The sequence below is a fragment of the Sinocyclocheilus grahami genome, unplaced genomic scaffold (genome assembly GCF_001515645.1).
Source record: "Sinocyclocheilus grahami isolate Dianchi unplaced genomic scaffold, SAMN03320097.WGS_v1.1 scaffold111.1, whole genome shotgun sequence".
Lineage (NCBI taxonomy): Eukaryota > Metazoa > Chordata > Actinopteri > Cypriniformes > Cyprinidae > Sinocyclocheilus > Sinocyclocheilus grahami.
The window spans coordinates 76,756-95,470 of NW_015505290.1; the positions used below are offsets into that span (position 1 = coordinate 76,756).

Sequence of the window (18,715 nt, forward strand, 5' to 3'; positions counted from 1 at the left end):
CCGCATGAAAGTTTCATAGAAACAGCTCCTGGTCCACATGAGACAATCAGGGGCGAGACAAACCACAATCAGGAACCAGATTCTGACAAACCTGAGCATCTCCCCATTAATTCGCACATTTGCATTCCACTACAGAAAGCATATGTCATCATACCTCTTGTTAGGAAAGCACCATGTGGGCCGTGGTAGTGGGACGGTGGTGAGGGGCGGCCCCGTGTGTCCGTCCACTGTGCTGACGGTAGGTTTGGGGTACCGGTGTCCGATGGCTGTGTTGTTGGCGTTGTTAATGTTTGCGTTGGATCCCGAGGAAGAATAACTGCTCGGAGTGAAGGTGGAGTCGACGAGCTTCTGATGAGACGGAGATTCTGCTTCGCCGGGACTCCCGGATTTACTGATGTGCAACGGCCGCTGTGTTGTGAAGGACTGTGGGAAGGAGGCGTGGCCGTCACTCTGGTGGTAGTAGTCGACGTGGTTACCGAAGAGACCGCCAGACCGCTGCAAAGACAAATGTACGCATGAAAGTGATCACATTTACGCAAACCTCATCATCCCTCCCCCTTCACACCTGCTATTAACAACTCCAGTGGTTTTTCAGTAGATTTCAATGACTACATACAGCATGTCTTTCCCATGTACATGTTTGCCTGGACATTTTCTTATAATACAGAAGCCTTAAGCATTAAGGACATATTCCATCTCTTTTTCAGCTGTATTTAGTGTCTATTAGTGATCGAATGTTAATACCAAGGTAAACGGGCCAAATGTGACCCTGGACCACAAAACCAGTCTTAAGTCGCTGGGGCCAAAAAAATAGCCAAAAAAACATTGTATGGGTCAAAATTATCGTTTTTTTTTTTTCTTTTATGCCAAAAATCATTAGGATATTAAGTAAAGATCATGTTCCATGAAAATATTTTGTAAATTTCCTACCGTAAATATATCAAAACTTAATTTTTGATTAGTAATATGCATTGCTAAGAACTTCATTTGGACAACTTTAAAGGCGATTTTCTCAATATTTAGATTTTTTTTGCACCCTCAGATCCCAGATTTTCAAATAGTTGTAAATCGGCCAAATATTGTCCTATCCTAACACACCATACATCAATGGAAAGCTTATTTATTCAGCTTAGGGTTAGGTGTATAAATCCCAATTTCAAAAAATTGACCCGTATGACTGGTTTTGTGGTTCAGGGTCACAAATGAACATACTGTTAGGTTTTTCTAAACTGTCTATAAATGTACTTTAACATCACTGATGACTAATTCTTAATAGAGCTATTTGGATTTTCCTTTAACACTCATTTATAACCATCTGATCTGTGTGATGAGGGCAAAGCGCTGTTCCTTAATGATTTCTGATACTTTTACTTGACAAGCTTATGCAATTTGACACATTTATGAACTTAATATGAACATAATGATTTTGTTGTCCTAATAACAACTGAAAAAAATTATTCGAAGCCCTCAATGTTGAGCAAAGAATCTAAACAAGCAGCTCTGTGACCCTTCGCAGCCCGGTGGGTTTGAAGATCTGGCTGATGGTCCCATGCAGGTGGGTAGAAGCTCCGGCAGCAGAAGCGATGATGTGAGAAGAGCGGAGGAGAGGAAACGAGAGGCAATATCAGACCTTTACCCTGAAGATATCATCCTCAGATGCAGAACACACGGTTTCCTTCATGGCTCTCTCCAGCTCCTCCTCCACAGTCAGGTCTCCTGATATCGCTCTTCTAATCTCAGGACCCATATCATGCAGTGTACGCAGGCCAGCCTGGTCACAACACACACAAATAGGCACATTCATATGCAAACAAAACACACTTTTCTGTTATAGCTGATGGTCTTATGTACCCACCTGCAGTGAAAGAGCCGTCTTTGGAGGAATTTTGGACACCAGGCCCTGTTCCTTGCGCTTCTTAAATTTCCTGAAGTATTCCTGAATCAGAAATGTGGCATAGAACTTCCCCACTGTTACTTCATCATCTGTCGGGCAAGGAAACACACACTCAGGTTTTGTTCACTGTGCTGGTTAGAAGTTATGTTGCTTCCTGCATTGTTATTTTAGTTCATAAATATATTGTTTCAGAATTTTAAGATAAACTTGACAGCTTCTTGAAGTGTTGGGATAGGAGAAGAGAACTTGAACACCTTTGTTTTGTTTTCACTACACAAGTTTGGGGTCAGTGCTTTTTTTTAAAGAAATTAACACTTTTATTCAACAGTTATGCATTAAACTGAAAGCGTGACAGAGTACATTGTTAGAAAAGATTTCTGTTCTTTTGAATTCATCAAAGTATCCTAATTTTTTTTTTTTTAAAGTATCAGTTTTTTACAAAAAATATTAAACACAACTGTTTTCAATAATGATAATAATAAATGTTTCTTAAACACAAAATGAGCATATTAGAATGATTTCTAAAGGATCATGTGACTCTAGTAATGCCTGCTGAAAATTCAGCTTTGCAATCACAGGAATAAATTACATTTTAAAATATTAAAAGAACAAACATTTATTTTAAATTGTATTAATATTTCACAATATTACTGTTTTTACTGTACATTTGACCAAATAAATGCAGTCTTGGTCAGAACAAGAGACTTCTTTCAAAAACACTTGAAAACAAAAATCTTATCAACCCCAAACTTTTGAATGTAATGGTTGACCTTTGACCCTTTGCCACCACCCACCTCCAGCAGGGGGAACGACTTGATCCAGCAGCTTCATGCTCGTCCTCTTCCAGATCTTCTTCACGATGGCCCGGAGTTCCTCATTTGCTTGCTCCAGGTTACCTGACACACACAAATACAAACAGTGACTTTTCTGTGCATGTATGTCGGCATGTGAATTGGTTTTATGCATGTTTATGTGTATGACATTTTCACACCTTCAGTTTTGATGCGTAGAGCCGTTCGTACCAGAGCAAAGAGAGTTGCGTTGAACATCACCGTCCCGTCACTATTGAGAGGCATGTTCATGGACACAAGCCGCTGCAGATGCACAGATAAAGTAAGTCAAGTAATGTGTATAACGCACTACAGAATTAGCACATTTTAGGATTTGGGTTTGTACCTTGCACGCCACTCTATGTGGACAAAGCTTTCCAAATCCAAGGGGAGGCTGAATCCTGCGCAGCAACGTCACCACATCCAGGTGCTTTATCCGACCCCTGAAATCACATTAAACTCAGATCTCAGTTTCAGTCACTACTAATAATAATCTAGAATGGGATAGAGCAGATGTGTGAAAGATGGCAAAACATGACTGACTTGGCCTCAGGATCGTATTCTGCCCATATCCTCTTAAACTCATCCAGGTGATGCGGCCCCAATATCGACCAATCACGTGTTAAATAGTCAAAGTTGTCCATGATGACGGCCACAAAGAGGTTAATGATCTGTGGGAGAGGAAGGATCTGAATCATCTTGTGCTAAGGAAACCCGCTGCTTCTGTTATTATGGATACGGTAAACATTGTGCGGAGGGGGTAAAGGATGTCATGCTGGTGGAGATGATTTCACAACAAATTTCACAGCTGATTTACAATAACACAGTTGCTTACTGGGAAGGAATATCGATGTCGACTCACCAGGAAGGCGCAAAGCATATAAAAGCTAACAAAGTAGATGATGGCAAAGTGGCTGCCACAGTCTTCACTGTTGTGGTTGACCTCTGACCCCTTCTCACACGGGCGGTTCGGAGAACAGGCCAGCATGATTTCCTGCCACGCCTCCCCTGTTGCACACCTACAGAAATACACGAGCTCAATGTGAGCGAGAGACCTTAAACGAGTGAAAGCGAGAGAGAGAAAGCAAGTGGGAAACTGACCTGAAGAGCAGCAGAACAGCCTGAGGAAACGTCTGAAAGTTGTTGTTTCGGTTGATCTGGCTGTTGTCCCTCAGGGCAATCTTACCGAACATCTGTGGAGTCCGAAAAAACATTATCCATCATGAATCGCTCCACGCCAACATGTCCAAGTACAAGCACAGGGGCTATAGCAGCCATGGAGACATTTCCATGGGGAAGATGTGGAGAGAGTGTGAAGCAAATGAAGCTGGGTCTGACCTGCATCCCAATGACGGCGTAGATGAAGAACAGCATTACGATCAGCAAAGCAACATAGGGAAGAGCCTGTGAACAAACCGAGGGAGGTGGAGAAGGGAAAAGAGGAACGATTAAATATACACAACGAACACAAAATGCAGGAATATAAATGTTTCATTTCAACAGCCACTTTTAGTTACGTTTCACTCTTAACCCGAATGACCTAGTCAAATAACAATTTTTAAAAACATTTTTATAGCAACAACAGTGTATATGTATAGTTAGAAATAAGAGATTTTTTTAAAGTAAAATATATGTTTTTAAATAAAATAATAAAAAAATATTTCTTAGATATAAAATTGTATTTAAATATATGATGAAATTCAATGCACGCATATGATTAATGCAAGCATATGTTTTTTGTTTTTTTTGGTAAAATTCCAAGTTTGGGGTTGATTGTTTGGAAGTCTCAGCAAGGCTGCATTTATTTGATCAAAAATACAGGAAAACAGTAATATTGTGAAATATTATTACACTTTAAAATAAGTTTGTTTATTTTAATACATATTAAAATCGAATTCATTCGTGTGATGGCAAAGCTGTCATTACTCCTTCAGAAATCATTCTAATATGCTCATTTGGTGCTCAAGAAACATTTCTGATTATTATCAATGTTGAAAACCCTTAATACTTTTGTAGAAACTGTCATGCATTTTTAGGATTCTTTGATGAACATAAAATAAAAAAATAGGAATTATTTAATAATAAAAATATTTTATAACATTATTTACTATCACTTTTGATCAGTTTAATGCATTTAAATGCATTGCTGAATAAATTTTTTTTTTTTTTTTACCGACCCCAAACTTTTGTACATTTGATTATTTTATTTCAGAAAAACAGGATAAAAAAGCGGCAGTACATCAATTGACTAGAGCGTGCCGTGTAGATGGTTTTGTTGATTATAATGCAAACAATCAGGTTTTATTGTCACAACATGCTGCTTGCATCTAGTGTAGCCATATAATAACACAAACATGTTTGTTAGTCCGTTATTAGATTGTCTGCTGGTGTTTAATTGCTCACAAAGCCTGACTTTGACTTGGGCATAAAGTCTGGACCACAGTACAACCTTCTCTGTACAATTACACAAGTGCTGTCTAATTTTTATTCTCCTCACCTGAAAGGATTTAATGAAGGTCCAGAGCAGCGTCCGAATGCCCTCTCCCCGAGACAGGAGCTTCACCAGCCTCATCACACGGAACAGCCGAAAGAACGTGATTGAGATCCTGGCATTATCTTCAGTGTTTTGGAGGCCCTTTTTCAGCATGACAAACACACACATATGCGTGTTCATGGAGAGGCACACACACACATATTGTACACCAACCAGAACAATTCAAGATGACACACACACACACAATCAAGTTAATATGTCTACAACAGCATGTTAAACACTTCCACCAATAGCAAACTACAGAGACACAGAGGATGTCTGGTGGTTTTATGAAACAATGACAATATTCCAAATGGATGCAAAGCATTTATAGATGTCTACCACAATACACAACACCCCTGAAGTAACAATCTTTCCAGCTAATCATATATACTTAATAAATACCCTATAGAACTAACCTGTCATTAAAGCATTTAACACTATATTTCACAGGTGATATTAGAATCTGTGTATGTGTCACATACACAGACACTAAACCACATATGTTTACAGATGTTATGCTTTGGTAAATTAGAATTATGACATTAAACGTCATTATGAGATACAAAGTCCAAATTATGACCAAAAAAAAAATAATCGAAATTATGATAGTAAGTCAATTATGACAAATTGAAATTATGAGATAAGTCAATTGTGAAATAAGTCGACATTGACAAAGTCTATAATGTCTATAGTCTTATAGACTATAGTCTATAATGTCTATAATTGACTAATGTCTATAAAGACTATAATTACTATAAGGCCATAATTGTGACTTATCTCATAACTGACTTAGTATGTCGATTTAGACTTTTTAATGCATAACTTAGTATGTCATAATTTTTTATCTTAGTTTTTATCTCATAATGACCTCCTATCTTATAATTTTGTCAAAATTATGATTTACCAAAGCATTATTGTTTTCTTATGTGGCAGAAATGGGCTAATCCATTTGTTCGCGCTTCTTTAAAATTATTATATTTTAATGTTATATAATCTACACATATACACAAAGCTGCGGCTTTCTGTTTCAAAGGTGCACTCAGTCGTTTTTTTCCCCTCATTAAAAAGTTTCTACACATAGAATTGTATTGTGCTGTATTGTAATAAATTGTAGTTTTAAAAAAAATTTGCTTAAAATCATCACTTATCTAAAATGAACTCAGCAGTCATATCAGTCACCCAAAAGCAGTTTTGTTTTACTCGGAGAGGGTCACCTCATGGGAGCCGCCATTTTGAGATCACATGACTAACCAAATACTATTGGTTTTATCTTGGCAAGACCCCTGTTATCTGAAACTTCCGCTTGTGGAATAAATTCTGCGAATTGAGCATTTTTATAATGGCATCGGTAATTTTTTTTTACCTTACTCTTTGGTAAGGCACTGCATCCACACCACTAGGTGTCAGTATAAGCACAACATGAAAAAAAATGGCTCGGCGCACCTTTAAATCTGCACACACATGCTCTATAAAAACACATCACACAAACCAAGCAAAACTGAGAATTAGCTTCATGCATGTGGACATCGCACAGGAAATCGTATTTTCACAAGCCCCAGCTGATTTCAGAGCTCTGCCGTGTCGTGGTGAACTGTCACACCAGAGCTGACCAGCAGAGGCCGACACTGGACTACACACAGAGAGCGATGACCATGTGACTACAGCGCACCAATGACAGGCATCGCAGCCTAGGGGAGGGGAGAGGTCGAGGCGATGGACACACTACCAGCATATACACGTGCCTGCCCAATGCCACAATGATGAGAGAGAACACATGCGTTCATGCCGAAGTCACATGGTGAATGACAGGTGTTGATGGACAGGTCGACAAGGTGACTGGGTGGAATGAGAGGTGGGGTTTTGGTTACCGTTGGTCCGTACCATTGGTCTTACCACAGAAGAGGGGGGAGAGGAGGAGGGGTCAGCTGGCTTTAAAGAAAGGCAGACAGATTGAAAGCTATAGCAGCGCCAACCACCCACTGTACACCTGTGTGTGTTTGTGTGGGAATATGTGTGGTAAAGTGTCCGTCAGTGTGTTGGGTCTTTTGCAGGGGAGACGCCTCATAGCATGTCTGTCTTTCTGCCAGCTGAGGGCGCTACAGCACATGGTCTGTTTGAGGAGGAGCCATATGCTGTTCTGCAGCCGCAGACTGGAGGATGAGTTGGTGACACACGCAAACACATGCACAGATTCGACATCTCTCATGAGCCGAGCCGAGAATCTCTCAGCAGGTCTATCACGGTGTGTGTGTTGCAGTGAGTGAGTGTACGTGTGAATGTATGTAGGTGTGTGTTGAATTTCTACATGCAGAGAGACTGATTTCTAAATCCTCTGCAGTGCCACGATAGACTAAAATGTCTGTCTTTATGTTTCATGCTTTTAGTGGCGATGACAACTAGATTGATTAAATTATGTCTTTGCAGTAGAACTGAAGAGGATCTGGCAACCCCAACCATGCATGTAGCACACACATTACAGAACTGGGTCAACGGTATTACTCGTTCCAAATGTGCATCTGTGAGACAGTTACCATGATAAAATCTCAACACAGAGCCACTTTCAAAGGGTCGCTCCATATCACAGATATTATCTCACATTGCACAAATATAGAGATTTGGCACACACTGGTAAACGCTGCCCCCTGGAGGTTACAATCATGTCCATCGGTTGGCTGACACTCAGCGAGAACTTCAGTTGTTAGGCGAGTCTCATGAAAATAAAGGTCTGGGTCATATTTCACCTGAACTCAAACTTAAAACTAAGCAATTGTATTTTGTATTAGACTGTGAGAGCCTGTTTTAAGACCAGTAACATTTCTTGCACTGTTGGGTTTAAATGTGCTAGATTATAATGAAAATAATATATTTTTATGACAATTAAGCACACATAAGCACACTTCCTCTAATTATGAGTAGCCTACTGCAATTGAAAATATATATCCTACAAATAAATAAAGTAAATTATTAACTATTATTATTATTATTATTAACAACAACAACAATAATAACAGATGTTATATTACATTATATAAATGAGAGTTTATTTAGGAGTATTAACATGTCTTGGATTGTAGGCTTTAAATGTGCTTAATTGTTATTAAAACTATAATACTTTTTTATGACAATTAAGCAAATTTAAACGCACTTCCCCCACTTCCTCTAATTATGAGTAGCCTACTGCAATTGAAAATATATATCCTACAAATAAATAAAGTAAATTATTAACTATTATTATTATTATTAACAACAACAACAATAATAACAGATGTTATATTACATTATATAAATGAGAGTTTATTTAGGAGTATTAACATGTCTTGGATTGTAGGCTTTAAATGTGCTTAATTGTTATTAAAACTATAATACTTTTTTATGACAATTAAGCAAATTTAAACGCACTTCCCCACCTATGAGTAACCTACTGTAATTTTAAAAAATCCAATAAATAAAATGAATATAAAAATATTTTTAAATGTATTCTAAATAAATTGTTTAATATTTAACGTAAAAATATAAATCATTTCCACTGTATTTCATGTAAATCATTCTGTTTTGCCAAGATGATTTTCATTGCAGTATTACGTGTGCTGATTTTTTTTATGAAATTGATTATTTTTTTAATATGAAAAAATATGCAAATATTTTTTCATACAAAACATCATTTCATGAGATCACCCTGTCAGTCAATAGAAGTTATTTGAATACATCATATTCATAACTGGCTCAGCCAATTAAGTTCAGTGGTTATGGTCCTATCAGACGGTGAACAGCTAATGACACAGGGAGCAGGCCTACCAAGAATAATGTGCGGGTGTAAGAAAGAAAGAGAGAAGAGACAGAGGAAAAACACTGAAAAAGGGAGGAAAATGCAGAACATAGAGACAGAAAAGAAGAGGCATTCTAGAGAAGGATGCAATGTGGCATCGTCAGCAAGACAGAGCTGGCAAACACTCCCATCTCTCCACCCCCCGCTTCTGTCCAATTAGACACCGCGAATCAGAGAGCGCCTCCAACAGGCAGGGAGGACTGAGGCACTGAGAGGAGCAGAGCAGCCTCAGGGGGAGGAGGGGTGACATTAACGCTTTTCTAAGGGAGAACAGAGTCGTCCGGTTCCACTCTAATCTCCTTGTAGCACTGAGAGGAGGGACTGGCTATCAGCACGGATTCATCAGTTTAATTTCAGATCACTAATCAGATTAATTAACAGGTTAATGAAGCATGAGAAAAAAGTGCTCAGAGTTTTCTCAAAGGAAAGAAACGGGGAAAAAATAAATCAATCCAAACACAATGCTGGGTCAAAAGTCATGCCCTCAGATCAAATCAGATGATGGATGAAGAGAAAACTCCAACCAAATCAAACCCAGTCAGTGCTGAAATGGATGTGTATAGCAAAACAGGGGGTATATCTCCAGCACAACTGCTGTCAATCATAAATAACCTTCATTAACACATTTTGATCTCTTAAACTCCTTAAGTTGTTAAAAATGAAAACTTACATAGAGCTGTAGTCTTGTATTTAAACTTTTTCTAATAAAGAGTAACAAATAAAACTGAAAATCCAAAATACACCATTCAAAAGTTTGGGGGCAGTAAGGTTTCTTTCTTTCTCCAGAAAAATATTAGGCAGCTCAACTGCTTAAATCAACAGATTGATTTTTTAAAAATGTTACTTGGCCAGCAAATCATCCTGGAACGTTTTCCGCAAAAACCTTAATTTCTTTGCGACTGAAGACAGAAAGACATGGACATCTTGGATGACATGGGGGTGAGTAAATTATCAGGAAATTTTTATTCTGGAAGTGAACTAATGGCGCTTTTCCACTGCATGGTACGGCTCGGTACGGTTCACTTTTTGGGGGTTTTCCACTGGGTACAGTACCTGGTACCTGGTACTTTTTTTAGTACCACCTCGGTTGAGGTTCCTAGTGAACCATACCGTTACCAAAACGTGATGTGTAAACTCTGCTGATCACTGATTGGCCGGAGAGAATCGTCACTACCTGCGTCACTGAACTTGCGACACAAACACAAAAGAACCGCTAGATTTAAATCAGCACAGCCAGCGAAGGATCGAAAAAACTATAATACTTTTTTATGACAATTAAGCAAATTTAAACGCACTTCCCCACCTATGAGTAACCTACTGTAATTTTAAAAAATCCAATAAATAAAATGAATATAAAAATATTTTTAAATGTATTCTAAATAAATTGTTTAATATTTAACGTAAAAATATAAATCATTTCCACTGTATTTCATGTAAATCATTCTGTTTTGCCAAGATGATTTTCATTGCAGTATTACGTGTGCTGATTTTTTTTATGAAATTGATTATTTTTTTAATATGAAAAAATATGCAAATATTTTTTCATACAAAACATCATTTCATGAGATCACCCTGTCAGTCAATAGAAGTTATTTGAATACATCATATTCATAACTGGCTCAGCCAATTAAGTTCAGTGGTTATGGTCCTATCAGACGGTGAACAGCTAATGACACAGGGAGCAGGCCTACCAAGAATAATGTGCGGGTGTAAGAAAGAAAGAGAGAAGAGACAGAGGAAAAACACTGAAAAAGGGAGGAAAATGCAGAACATAGAGACAGAAAAGAAGAGGCATTCTAGAGAAGGATGCAATGTGGCATCGTCAGCAAGACAGAGCTGGCAAACACTCCCATCTCTCCACCCCCCGCTTCTGTCCAATCAGACACCGCGAATCAGAGAGCGCCTCCAACAGGCAGGGAGGACTGAGGCACTGAGAGGAGCAGAGCAGCCTCAGGGGGAGGAGGGGTGACATTAACGCTTTTCTAAGGGAGAACAGAGTCGTCCGGTTCCACTCTAATCTCCTTGTAGCACTGAGAGGAGGGACTGGCTATCAGCACGGATTCATCAGTTTAATTTCAGATCACTAATCAGATTAATTAACAGGTTAATGAAGCATGAGAAAAAAGTGCTCAGAGTTTTCTCAAAGGAAAGAAACGGGGAAAAAATAAATCAATCCAAACACAATGCTGGGTCAAAAGTCATGCCCTCAGATCAAATCAGATGATGGATGAAGAGAAAACTCCAACCAAATCAAACCCAGTCAGTGCTGAAATGGATGTGTATAGCAAAACAGGGGGTATATCTCCAGCACAACTGCTGTCAATCATAAATAACCTTCATTAACACATTTTGATCTCTTAAACTCCTTAAGTTGTTAAAAATGAAAACTTACATAGAGCTGTAGTCTTGTATTTAAACTTTTTCTAATAAAGAGTAACAAATAAAACTGAAAATCCAAAATACACCATTCAAAAGTTTGGGGGCAGTAAGGTTTCTTTCTTTCTCCAGAAAAATATTAGGCAGCTCAACTGCTTAAATCAACAGATTGATTTTTTAAAAATGTTACTTGGCCAGCAAATCATCCTGGAACGTTTTCCGCAAAAACCTTAATTTCTTTGCGACTGAAGACAGAAAGACATGGACATCTTGGATGTCATGGGGGTGAGTAAATTATCAGGAAATTTTTATTCTGGAAGTGAACTAATGGCGCTTTTCCACTGCATGGTACGGCTCGGTACGGTTCACTTTTTGGGGGTTTTCCACTGGGTACAGTACCTGGTACCTGGTACTTTTTTTAGTACCACCTCGGTTGAGGTTCCTAGTGAACCATACCGTTACCAAAACGTGATGTGTAAACTCTGCTGATCACTGATTGGCCGGAGAGAATCGTCACTACCTGCGTCACTGAACTTGCGACACAAACACAAAAGAACCGCTAGATTTAAATCAGCACAGCCAGCGAAGGATCGAATGCAACTATTTTTAACAAGCACACCTTTTTTAACAACCAAAAAATGGCTGTTTCGTTGTCTGTTGAGGAAGTACAGACGTTCCTCTCATTGATAGCAGAGGAGCGGATCCAGCGAGAGCTTGATGGGGCGACGCGGAATGAAAAAGTTTTTCAGGAGTTGCAGCAATAGAGGCGGCGCAACTATAACGACATGTGAATAATCCCGCCCACTCTAAATCGGTACTGAACTGCAGTGGAAATGCAAACCCAGCCGAGCTGTGCCGTGTCGTACTGTACTGAGCCGTGCCGAGCCGAGTCGTACCACGTAGTGGAAAAGTGCCATAAGAGTAACAAGTAACAAGTGGCACTATGACTATAACTGAATATGGGCATGGACGTGTTCAGGACAGAACTCTTATCAAATGTGTGAAGTTTGAGGCAGATTGGACATTGTTTGCCTGAGTTACAGCAACTTCCTGTTTCATGGCGAAAAATTTTTATTTGTCAGGCTGCCAGGGACACACCCTACAATGAAAACTCAAGATCTTCACAATTTAGCATCTCAAAACCCTTATAATTACTTTCACCAAATTTGAAGATGATCCAAAGATGAAAATGGCAAAAACGGCACAAAAAAATCATAGAGGAAATTCAAAATGGCAGACTTCCTGTTACATTTAGGACTTCGTTCCAAGAGACTTTTTTGTAGGTATTGGAACATTACATGAATGTACTGAATTTCGTACACGTAGGTGAAATGTAGCAGGAGGGGCACTTCGTTGAAATTTTATCGGTGACGCTATCGAGCCATTTAGCCATGCCCAACCTATATCAGATGTAAATTTTCACAAGTTCTGATGTCTGTGCAAAGTTTCGTGAATTTTCGAGCATGTTTAGGCCCTCAAAAATTTGATTCGCTTTGGAGAAGAAGAAGAAGAAGAAGAAGGAGGAGGAGCAATTCCAATAGGGTCCTCGCACCATTGGTGCTTGGGCCCTAAATATTCAAATAGAAAACAGTTACTTTAAATTGTAATAATATTTCACAATGTTACAGTTTTTACTGTATTTTTTATCAAATAAATATAGCATTGGTGTGCATAAGAGACTTGTTTCATAAACACAAAAAAATGTTTTACTGACACTAAACTTTTGAATGATAGTTTTGAATAGTACCTGCACATCAAAACAAAGTGGCAAAGTCACGTCTGCCACATATTAACTAAAGATCTAAAAATGTATCTAAAGATGCATTTTCACAGCATGCATAATGCACAGATGCACTATTTTGACACATCCAATTTTTTACAAGATTAATAAAATTTATATTTGCTACATTTTACAAGAGATGATTTCTGGTTAAACCCAGCCAATCTAGCTGATATGTAACAAGTTTAAGAAATATTTTTACCTCATATGCGCTATTGCTGTTTACAAACATACAAGCCCATACCAGATCAAATTGGTTGACAATCTAAATGAGGCCTATAAAGCTGAAGAAAAGTGAATATTATATTACGAAAGTGGATACAAAACCTTGAAATGAGCAGCAATATGAAATATGCAATATTCCTCAGATGAAAATCTGGGCTCTTCTTTCAAAATGAGTTTGAAGGTTTATGAATTGATTCAACAGTAAAGAAACATTTATATAAGCATCGAATGAATTACAGGGCACATCGATAAGATTGACCATCCATCTTAATGTAACAATTTCCAAATCAGTTTATCAGTCTATATTGATTGTGAAGCTGGAATATATCACCCTGAGTGCTATACAAGGACATTCATGCCTATGTGTGCGGGTGGAGGGTTAAAGCAACTCATATTTGTTAGTGTGGGAGGGTTAGGGGGTGCAGGCAGGCAGATTGAGAGAGAGATTACTTACGTTAACCTCCGTGATGGCTATATCAACAACACTACCCACTACAATAAGGGCATCAAATGTGTTCCATGCATCAACAAAATAATGCTGGACAGAAAACAACAAAACAACAAATAAAAAAGAAATGAAAAAAGGAAAGAAAAGGAGAGAGGAGAAAATAAGGAAGAAAACAGTTACACATGAACAATTAACTCACAGAAGACATGAGGAAAAAATCATAAAATCAAATGACGGGTGTGAGGAAATCAAAACGAAATCAGAGAATCCCATGATGAACCGGGACCTGTCATGCTCTACAGCAGCAGTCAAACATCCATCAAAACCATCCTGAAAAGAACGGCCAGGGGTCCTGGGTTAGTTCAGGTGTGATTGTTAGTTACAGCAAAACAACATACATCGCGGCCTAGAGGATGAAAAGAAACGTTGGCTCTCTAACGTTGGTCTTTCACTGGGCCTACCAAAAAACTCTCCTGTACGAACACTTTTTCTCCTGCACGTGTGCCCTAAATAAACCTCTCACCGCCACAGGGCGACCTGCCACAGCAGCCATCTTGCCGTCAGAACAGGAAATGAAGAGTTGGAGGAGACAGCAGGAGCAGAGAATGGCAGGAAGCACAGGGGGAATGAAAGACAGCAGAGATGGACAGGAGAGCAAAAGAGTTGGGAAGAGAGAGAGAGAGGTGGCGATGTACTTACGTTGATCTCACTCAGAATGACGTCTATAATGCTGCCAATTACGATGAGGAAGTCAAAAACATTCCAGGGGTCACTAAAGTAACCCTACACAGGACGAGGGGAAGGTGGGGGTGAGACGTACACGTAGGTGAAATGTAGCAGGAGGGGCACTTCGTTGAAATTTTATCGGTGACGCTATCGAGCCATTTAGCCATGCCCAACCCATATCAGATGTAAATTTTCGCCAGTTCTGATGTCTGTGCAAAGTTTCGTGAATTTTCGAGCATGTTTAGGCCCTCAAAAATTTGATTCGCTTTGGAGAAGAAGAAGAAGAAGAAGGAGGAGGAGCAATTCCAATAGGGTCCTCGCACCATTGGTGCTTGGGCCCTAAATATTCAAATAGAAAACAGTTACTTTAAATTGTAATAATATTTCACAATGTTACAGTTTTTACTGTATTTTTTATCAAATAAATATAGCATTGGTGTGCATAAGAGACTTGTTTCATAAACACAAAAAAATGTTTTACTGACACTAAACTTTTGAATGATAGTTTTGAATAGTACCTGCACATCAAAACAAAGTGGCAAAGTCACGTCTGCCACATATTAACTAAAGATCTAAAAATGTATCTAAAGATGCATTTTCACAGCATGCATAATGCACAGATGCACTATTTTGACACATCCAATTTTTTACAAGATTAATAAAATTTATATTTGCTACATTTTACAAGAGATGATTTCTGGTTAAACCCAGCCAATCTAGCTGATATGTAACAAGTTTAAGAAATATTTTTACCTCATATGCGCTATTGCTGTTTACAAACATACAAGCCCATACCAGATCAAATTGGTTGACAATCTAAATGAGGCCTATAAAGCTGAAGAAAAGTGAATATTATATTACGAAAGTGGATACAAAACCTTGAAATGAGCAGCAATATGAAATATGCAATATTCCTCAGATGAAAATCTGGGCTCTTCTTTCAAAATGAGTTTGAAGGTTTATGAATTGATTCAACAGTAAAGAAACATTTATATAAGCATCGAATGAATTACAGGGCACATCGATAAGATTGACCATCCATCTTAATGTAACAATTTCCAAATCAGTTTATCAGTCTATATTGATTGTGAAGCTGGAATATATCACCCTGAGTGCTATACAAGGACATTCATGCCTATGTGTGCGGGTGGAGGGTTAAAGCAACTCATATTTGTTAGTGTGGGAGGGTTAGGGGGTGCAGGCAGGCAGATTGAGAGAGAGATTACTTACGTTAACCTCCGTGATGGCTATATCAACAACACTACCCACTACAATAAGGGCATCAAATGTGTTCCATGCATCAACAAAATAATGCTGGACAGAAAACAACAAAACAACAAATAAAAAAGAAATGAAAAAAGGAAAGAAAAGGAGAGAGGAGAAAATAAGGAAGAAAACAGTTACACATGAACAATTAACTCACAGAAGACATGAGGAAAAAATCATAAAATCAAATGACGGGTGTGAGGAAATCAAAACGAAATCAGAGAATCCCATGATGAACCGGGACCTGTCATGCTCTACAGCAGCAGTCAAACATCCATCAAAACCATCCTGAAAAGAACGGCCAGGGGTCCTGGGTTAGTTCAGGTGTGATTGTTAGTTACAGCAAAACAACATACATCGCGGCCTAGAGGATGAAAAGAAACGTTGGCTCTCTAACGTTGGTCTTTCACTGGGCCTACCAAAAAACTCTCCTGTACGAACACTTTTTCTCCTGCACGTGTGCCCTAAATAAACCTCTCACCGCCACAGGGCGACCTGCCACAGCAGCCATCTTGCCGTCAGAACAGGAAATGAAGAGTTGGAGGAGACAGCAGGAGCAGAGAATGGCAGGAAGCACAGGGGGAATGAAAGACAGCAGAGATGGACAGGAGAGCAAAAGAGTTGGGAAGAGAGAGAGAGAGGTGGCGATGTACTTACGTTGATCTCACTCAGAATGACGTCTATAATGCTGCCAATTACGATGAGGAAGTCAAAAACATTCCAGGGGTCACTAAAGTAACCCTACACAGGACGAGGGGAAGGTGGGGGTGAGGGGTGAGAGAGGGCAGTTAGAGAGGCAGAATTGACCATCACTAGCGCTGCCGTACCCATGATGCATGAGCACAGTCAACCGACAATGCATTTCGTTAGCCAATCACCATTCAGCACAACAAAATCAGCCCATCTATAGACTTTCAGGAAATTACTGATTAAAGAAGTCCATTTCCACAAGAAAACGCTCTTTGATTTGTGGTGATGCTCTCGTTTACAAGGAATAGATGGGTTTTTTGGGGCTCTATGGGAAGTCGCTTCACCCTGTGAGGAATTCTGAGCGGATGGCATCTCTACTGACACCATCTTTACAATATCTGATTTGTGCTTAATAGGGCAGGAAAACCTTTAATGGACTGGAAATAGCTGCCAAGTTATGCGAGAAATAAAACTCTTTAAACACTGATGGAATTACGTCTTAAGGCAGGCGATGAAACTCATTTCTGAAGAAGAGCGAGAGAGAGTCATTTTACGTTACATTCGTTTCAGTCCTCATCTGGGACAAAACTAGTGACTGTAGTAAAACATTTCAGGTCAAAGACATATAGGTTAAATAAGTGAGATGTGACATTTTGTGAAGATAGGCAGAGTGTTATCCACTGTAAACTGTGCATTTGATGACACAAACAAAAACAGAAAGCATCTAGCCTGGAGAACAGCGGTAATAACTGGTTGTTAAACAGCACACGGCTGAAAAAAAAACACTTCAAAGCACTGTTAATAAAGTTCTGTATAATGAATGCTGGGTAAGATTGGGACATCAATTTTAAGAATAGCTTATAGTCTAATCATCTCAAATCTGTTTTTTTTATATAATAAAATACAATTTCTTTTTAAAGACTTAATCTTTAGAAGTTCCTGGACACAAGTCTAATAATAAATCTTGTTTAATAGAACGCTTTGGCATGAAAATCAGCTTTGCTCATATAATACTGTACATTGAAACATGCAGGGCCTACCCTGGGTTTGAAGGCGATGAGTTTGAGGATCATTTCCACAGTGAATAGGCCGGTGAACAACATATTGAGGATATTCATGGCTTTGCTGAACGATTGAGATTGGCCATGATGCTGCAAACACATAATCGAACAGTTTTTTTTTTTAAAGATTCGATTTGTGTATTTGACTCTATGCATTAGTTCAGTTACTGAGCATACTGACCTGCATGGCCAGGCAGATGGTGTTGAGAAGAATGAGGGTGAACATCAGGTACTCAAAGTAGGTAGAGTTCACCACGTACCATACCTTGTACTGATACGGGTTCTTGGGGATGTACCTGCGCAGGGGACGAGCCTTCAGGGCATATTCCACACACTGACGCTGTACACACACAGAAATTTATGGAGATATAATTAGAGTTACACTTTTAAACACTCTCTGTGTTCCTGTAGAGATATTGTCACCAGTCTACCTGGTTCTTGTCCAGCTCACAGTTTTTGTACTCTTGCTCTCCCTGCTCCTGAAATGTCACAATGACGAAACCTACGAATATGTTCATCATGAAGAAGGCAATGATGATGATGTAGATGATGAAAAATATAGAGATGATCACACGGTAGTTGTAGACTGGACCAACATCCTCTGCATGGGAGTCAATGGCTCTGTAGAGGAGCCTGTGGGAGAACAGATAGCTTCTTGAAACACTGCTTTTAAAATGATTAATTAATTTATAGTAATATTTATAGAGTATTTACGGTGTTGGTTCAATATTAGCTTTTAGAAATTGGTAACATGAAATCTCACATGTATTGGCATCGACTACAGATATTGTTGTTTTGTGATTGTGCACCATTCAAAAGTTTATTTTTGTTCAGCAGGGATGCATTAATATATATTAATATATTTCATTTCAGAAACTAATATATGTTCATTTGTATTTAAAGAATCGCAAGAAAATGTATCACTGTTTCCACAAAAATATTAACAAGAAATGTTTCTTGAGCACCAGATAACCATATTAGAATGATTTTTGAAGGATCATCTGATACTGAATACTGGAGTAATGGCTGCTGAAAAATCTTATTTGCCCCCCCCCAT

General features: G+C 38.8%; 1 protein-coding gene across 1 annotated transcript in view; it reads right to left on the reverse strand.

The window, feature by feature from the left end:
- Positions 1-18,715, reverse strand: part of LOC107589041 (voltage-dependent L-type calcium channel subunit alpha-1C-like) — a 125,882-nt gene continuing 107,167 nt past the window's right edge. The window contains exons 27-42 of the mRNA XM_016277345.1: positions 18,090-18,291; positions 17,840-17,998; positions 17,638-17,748; positions 15,872-15,955; positions 7,142-7,189; positions 5,222-5,359; positions 4,063-4,128; positions 3,826-3,917; positions 3,587-3,743; positions 3,268-3,395; positions 3,071-3,167; positions 2,886-2,988; positions 2,689-2,790; positions 1,856-1,983; positions 1,637-1,771; positions 1-495 (exon numbers count right to left, since the gene is read on the reverse strand). Coding sequence (XP_016132831.1) covers positions 130-495; positions 1,637-1,771; positions 1,856-1,983; positions 2,689-2,790; positions 2,886-2,988; positions 3,071-3,167; positions 3,268-3,395; positions 3,587-3,743; positions 3,826-3,917; positions 4,063-4,128; positions 5,222-5,359; positions 7,142-7,189; positions 15,872-15,955; positions 17,638-17,748; positions 17,840-17,998; positions 18,090-18,291 — 2,116 coding nt within the window. The 3' untranslated portion in view covers positions 1-129. The remainder of the gene's footprint in view (positions 496-1,636; positions 1,772-1,855; positions 1,984-2,688; positions 2,791-2,885; positions 2,989-3,070; positions 3,168-3,267; positions 3,396-3,586; positions 3,744-3,825; positions 3,918-4,062; positions 4,129-5,221; positions 5,360-7,141; positions 7,190-15,871; positions 15,956-17,637; positions 17,749-17,839; positions 17,999-18,089; positions 18,292-18,715) is intronic.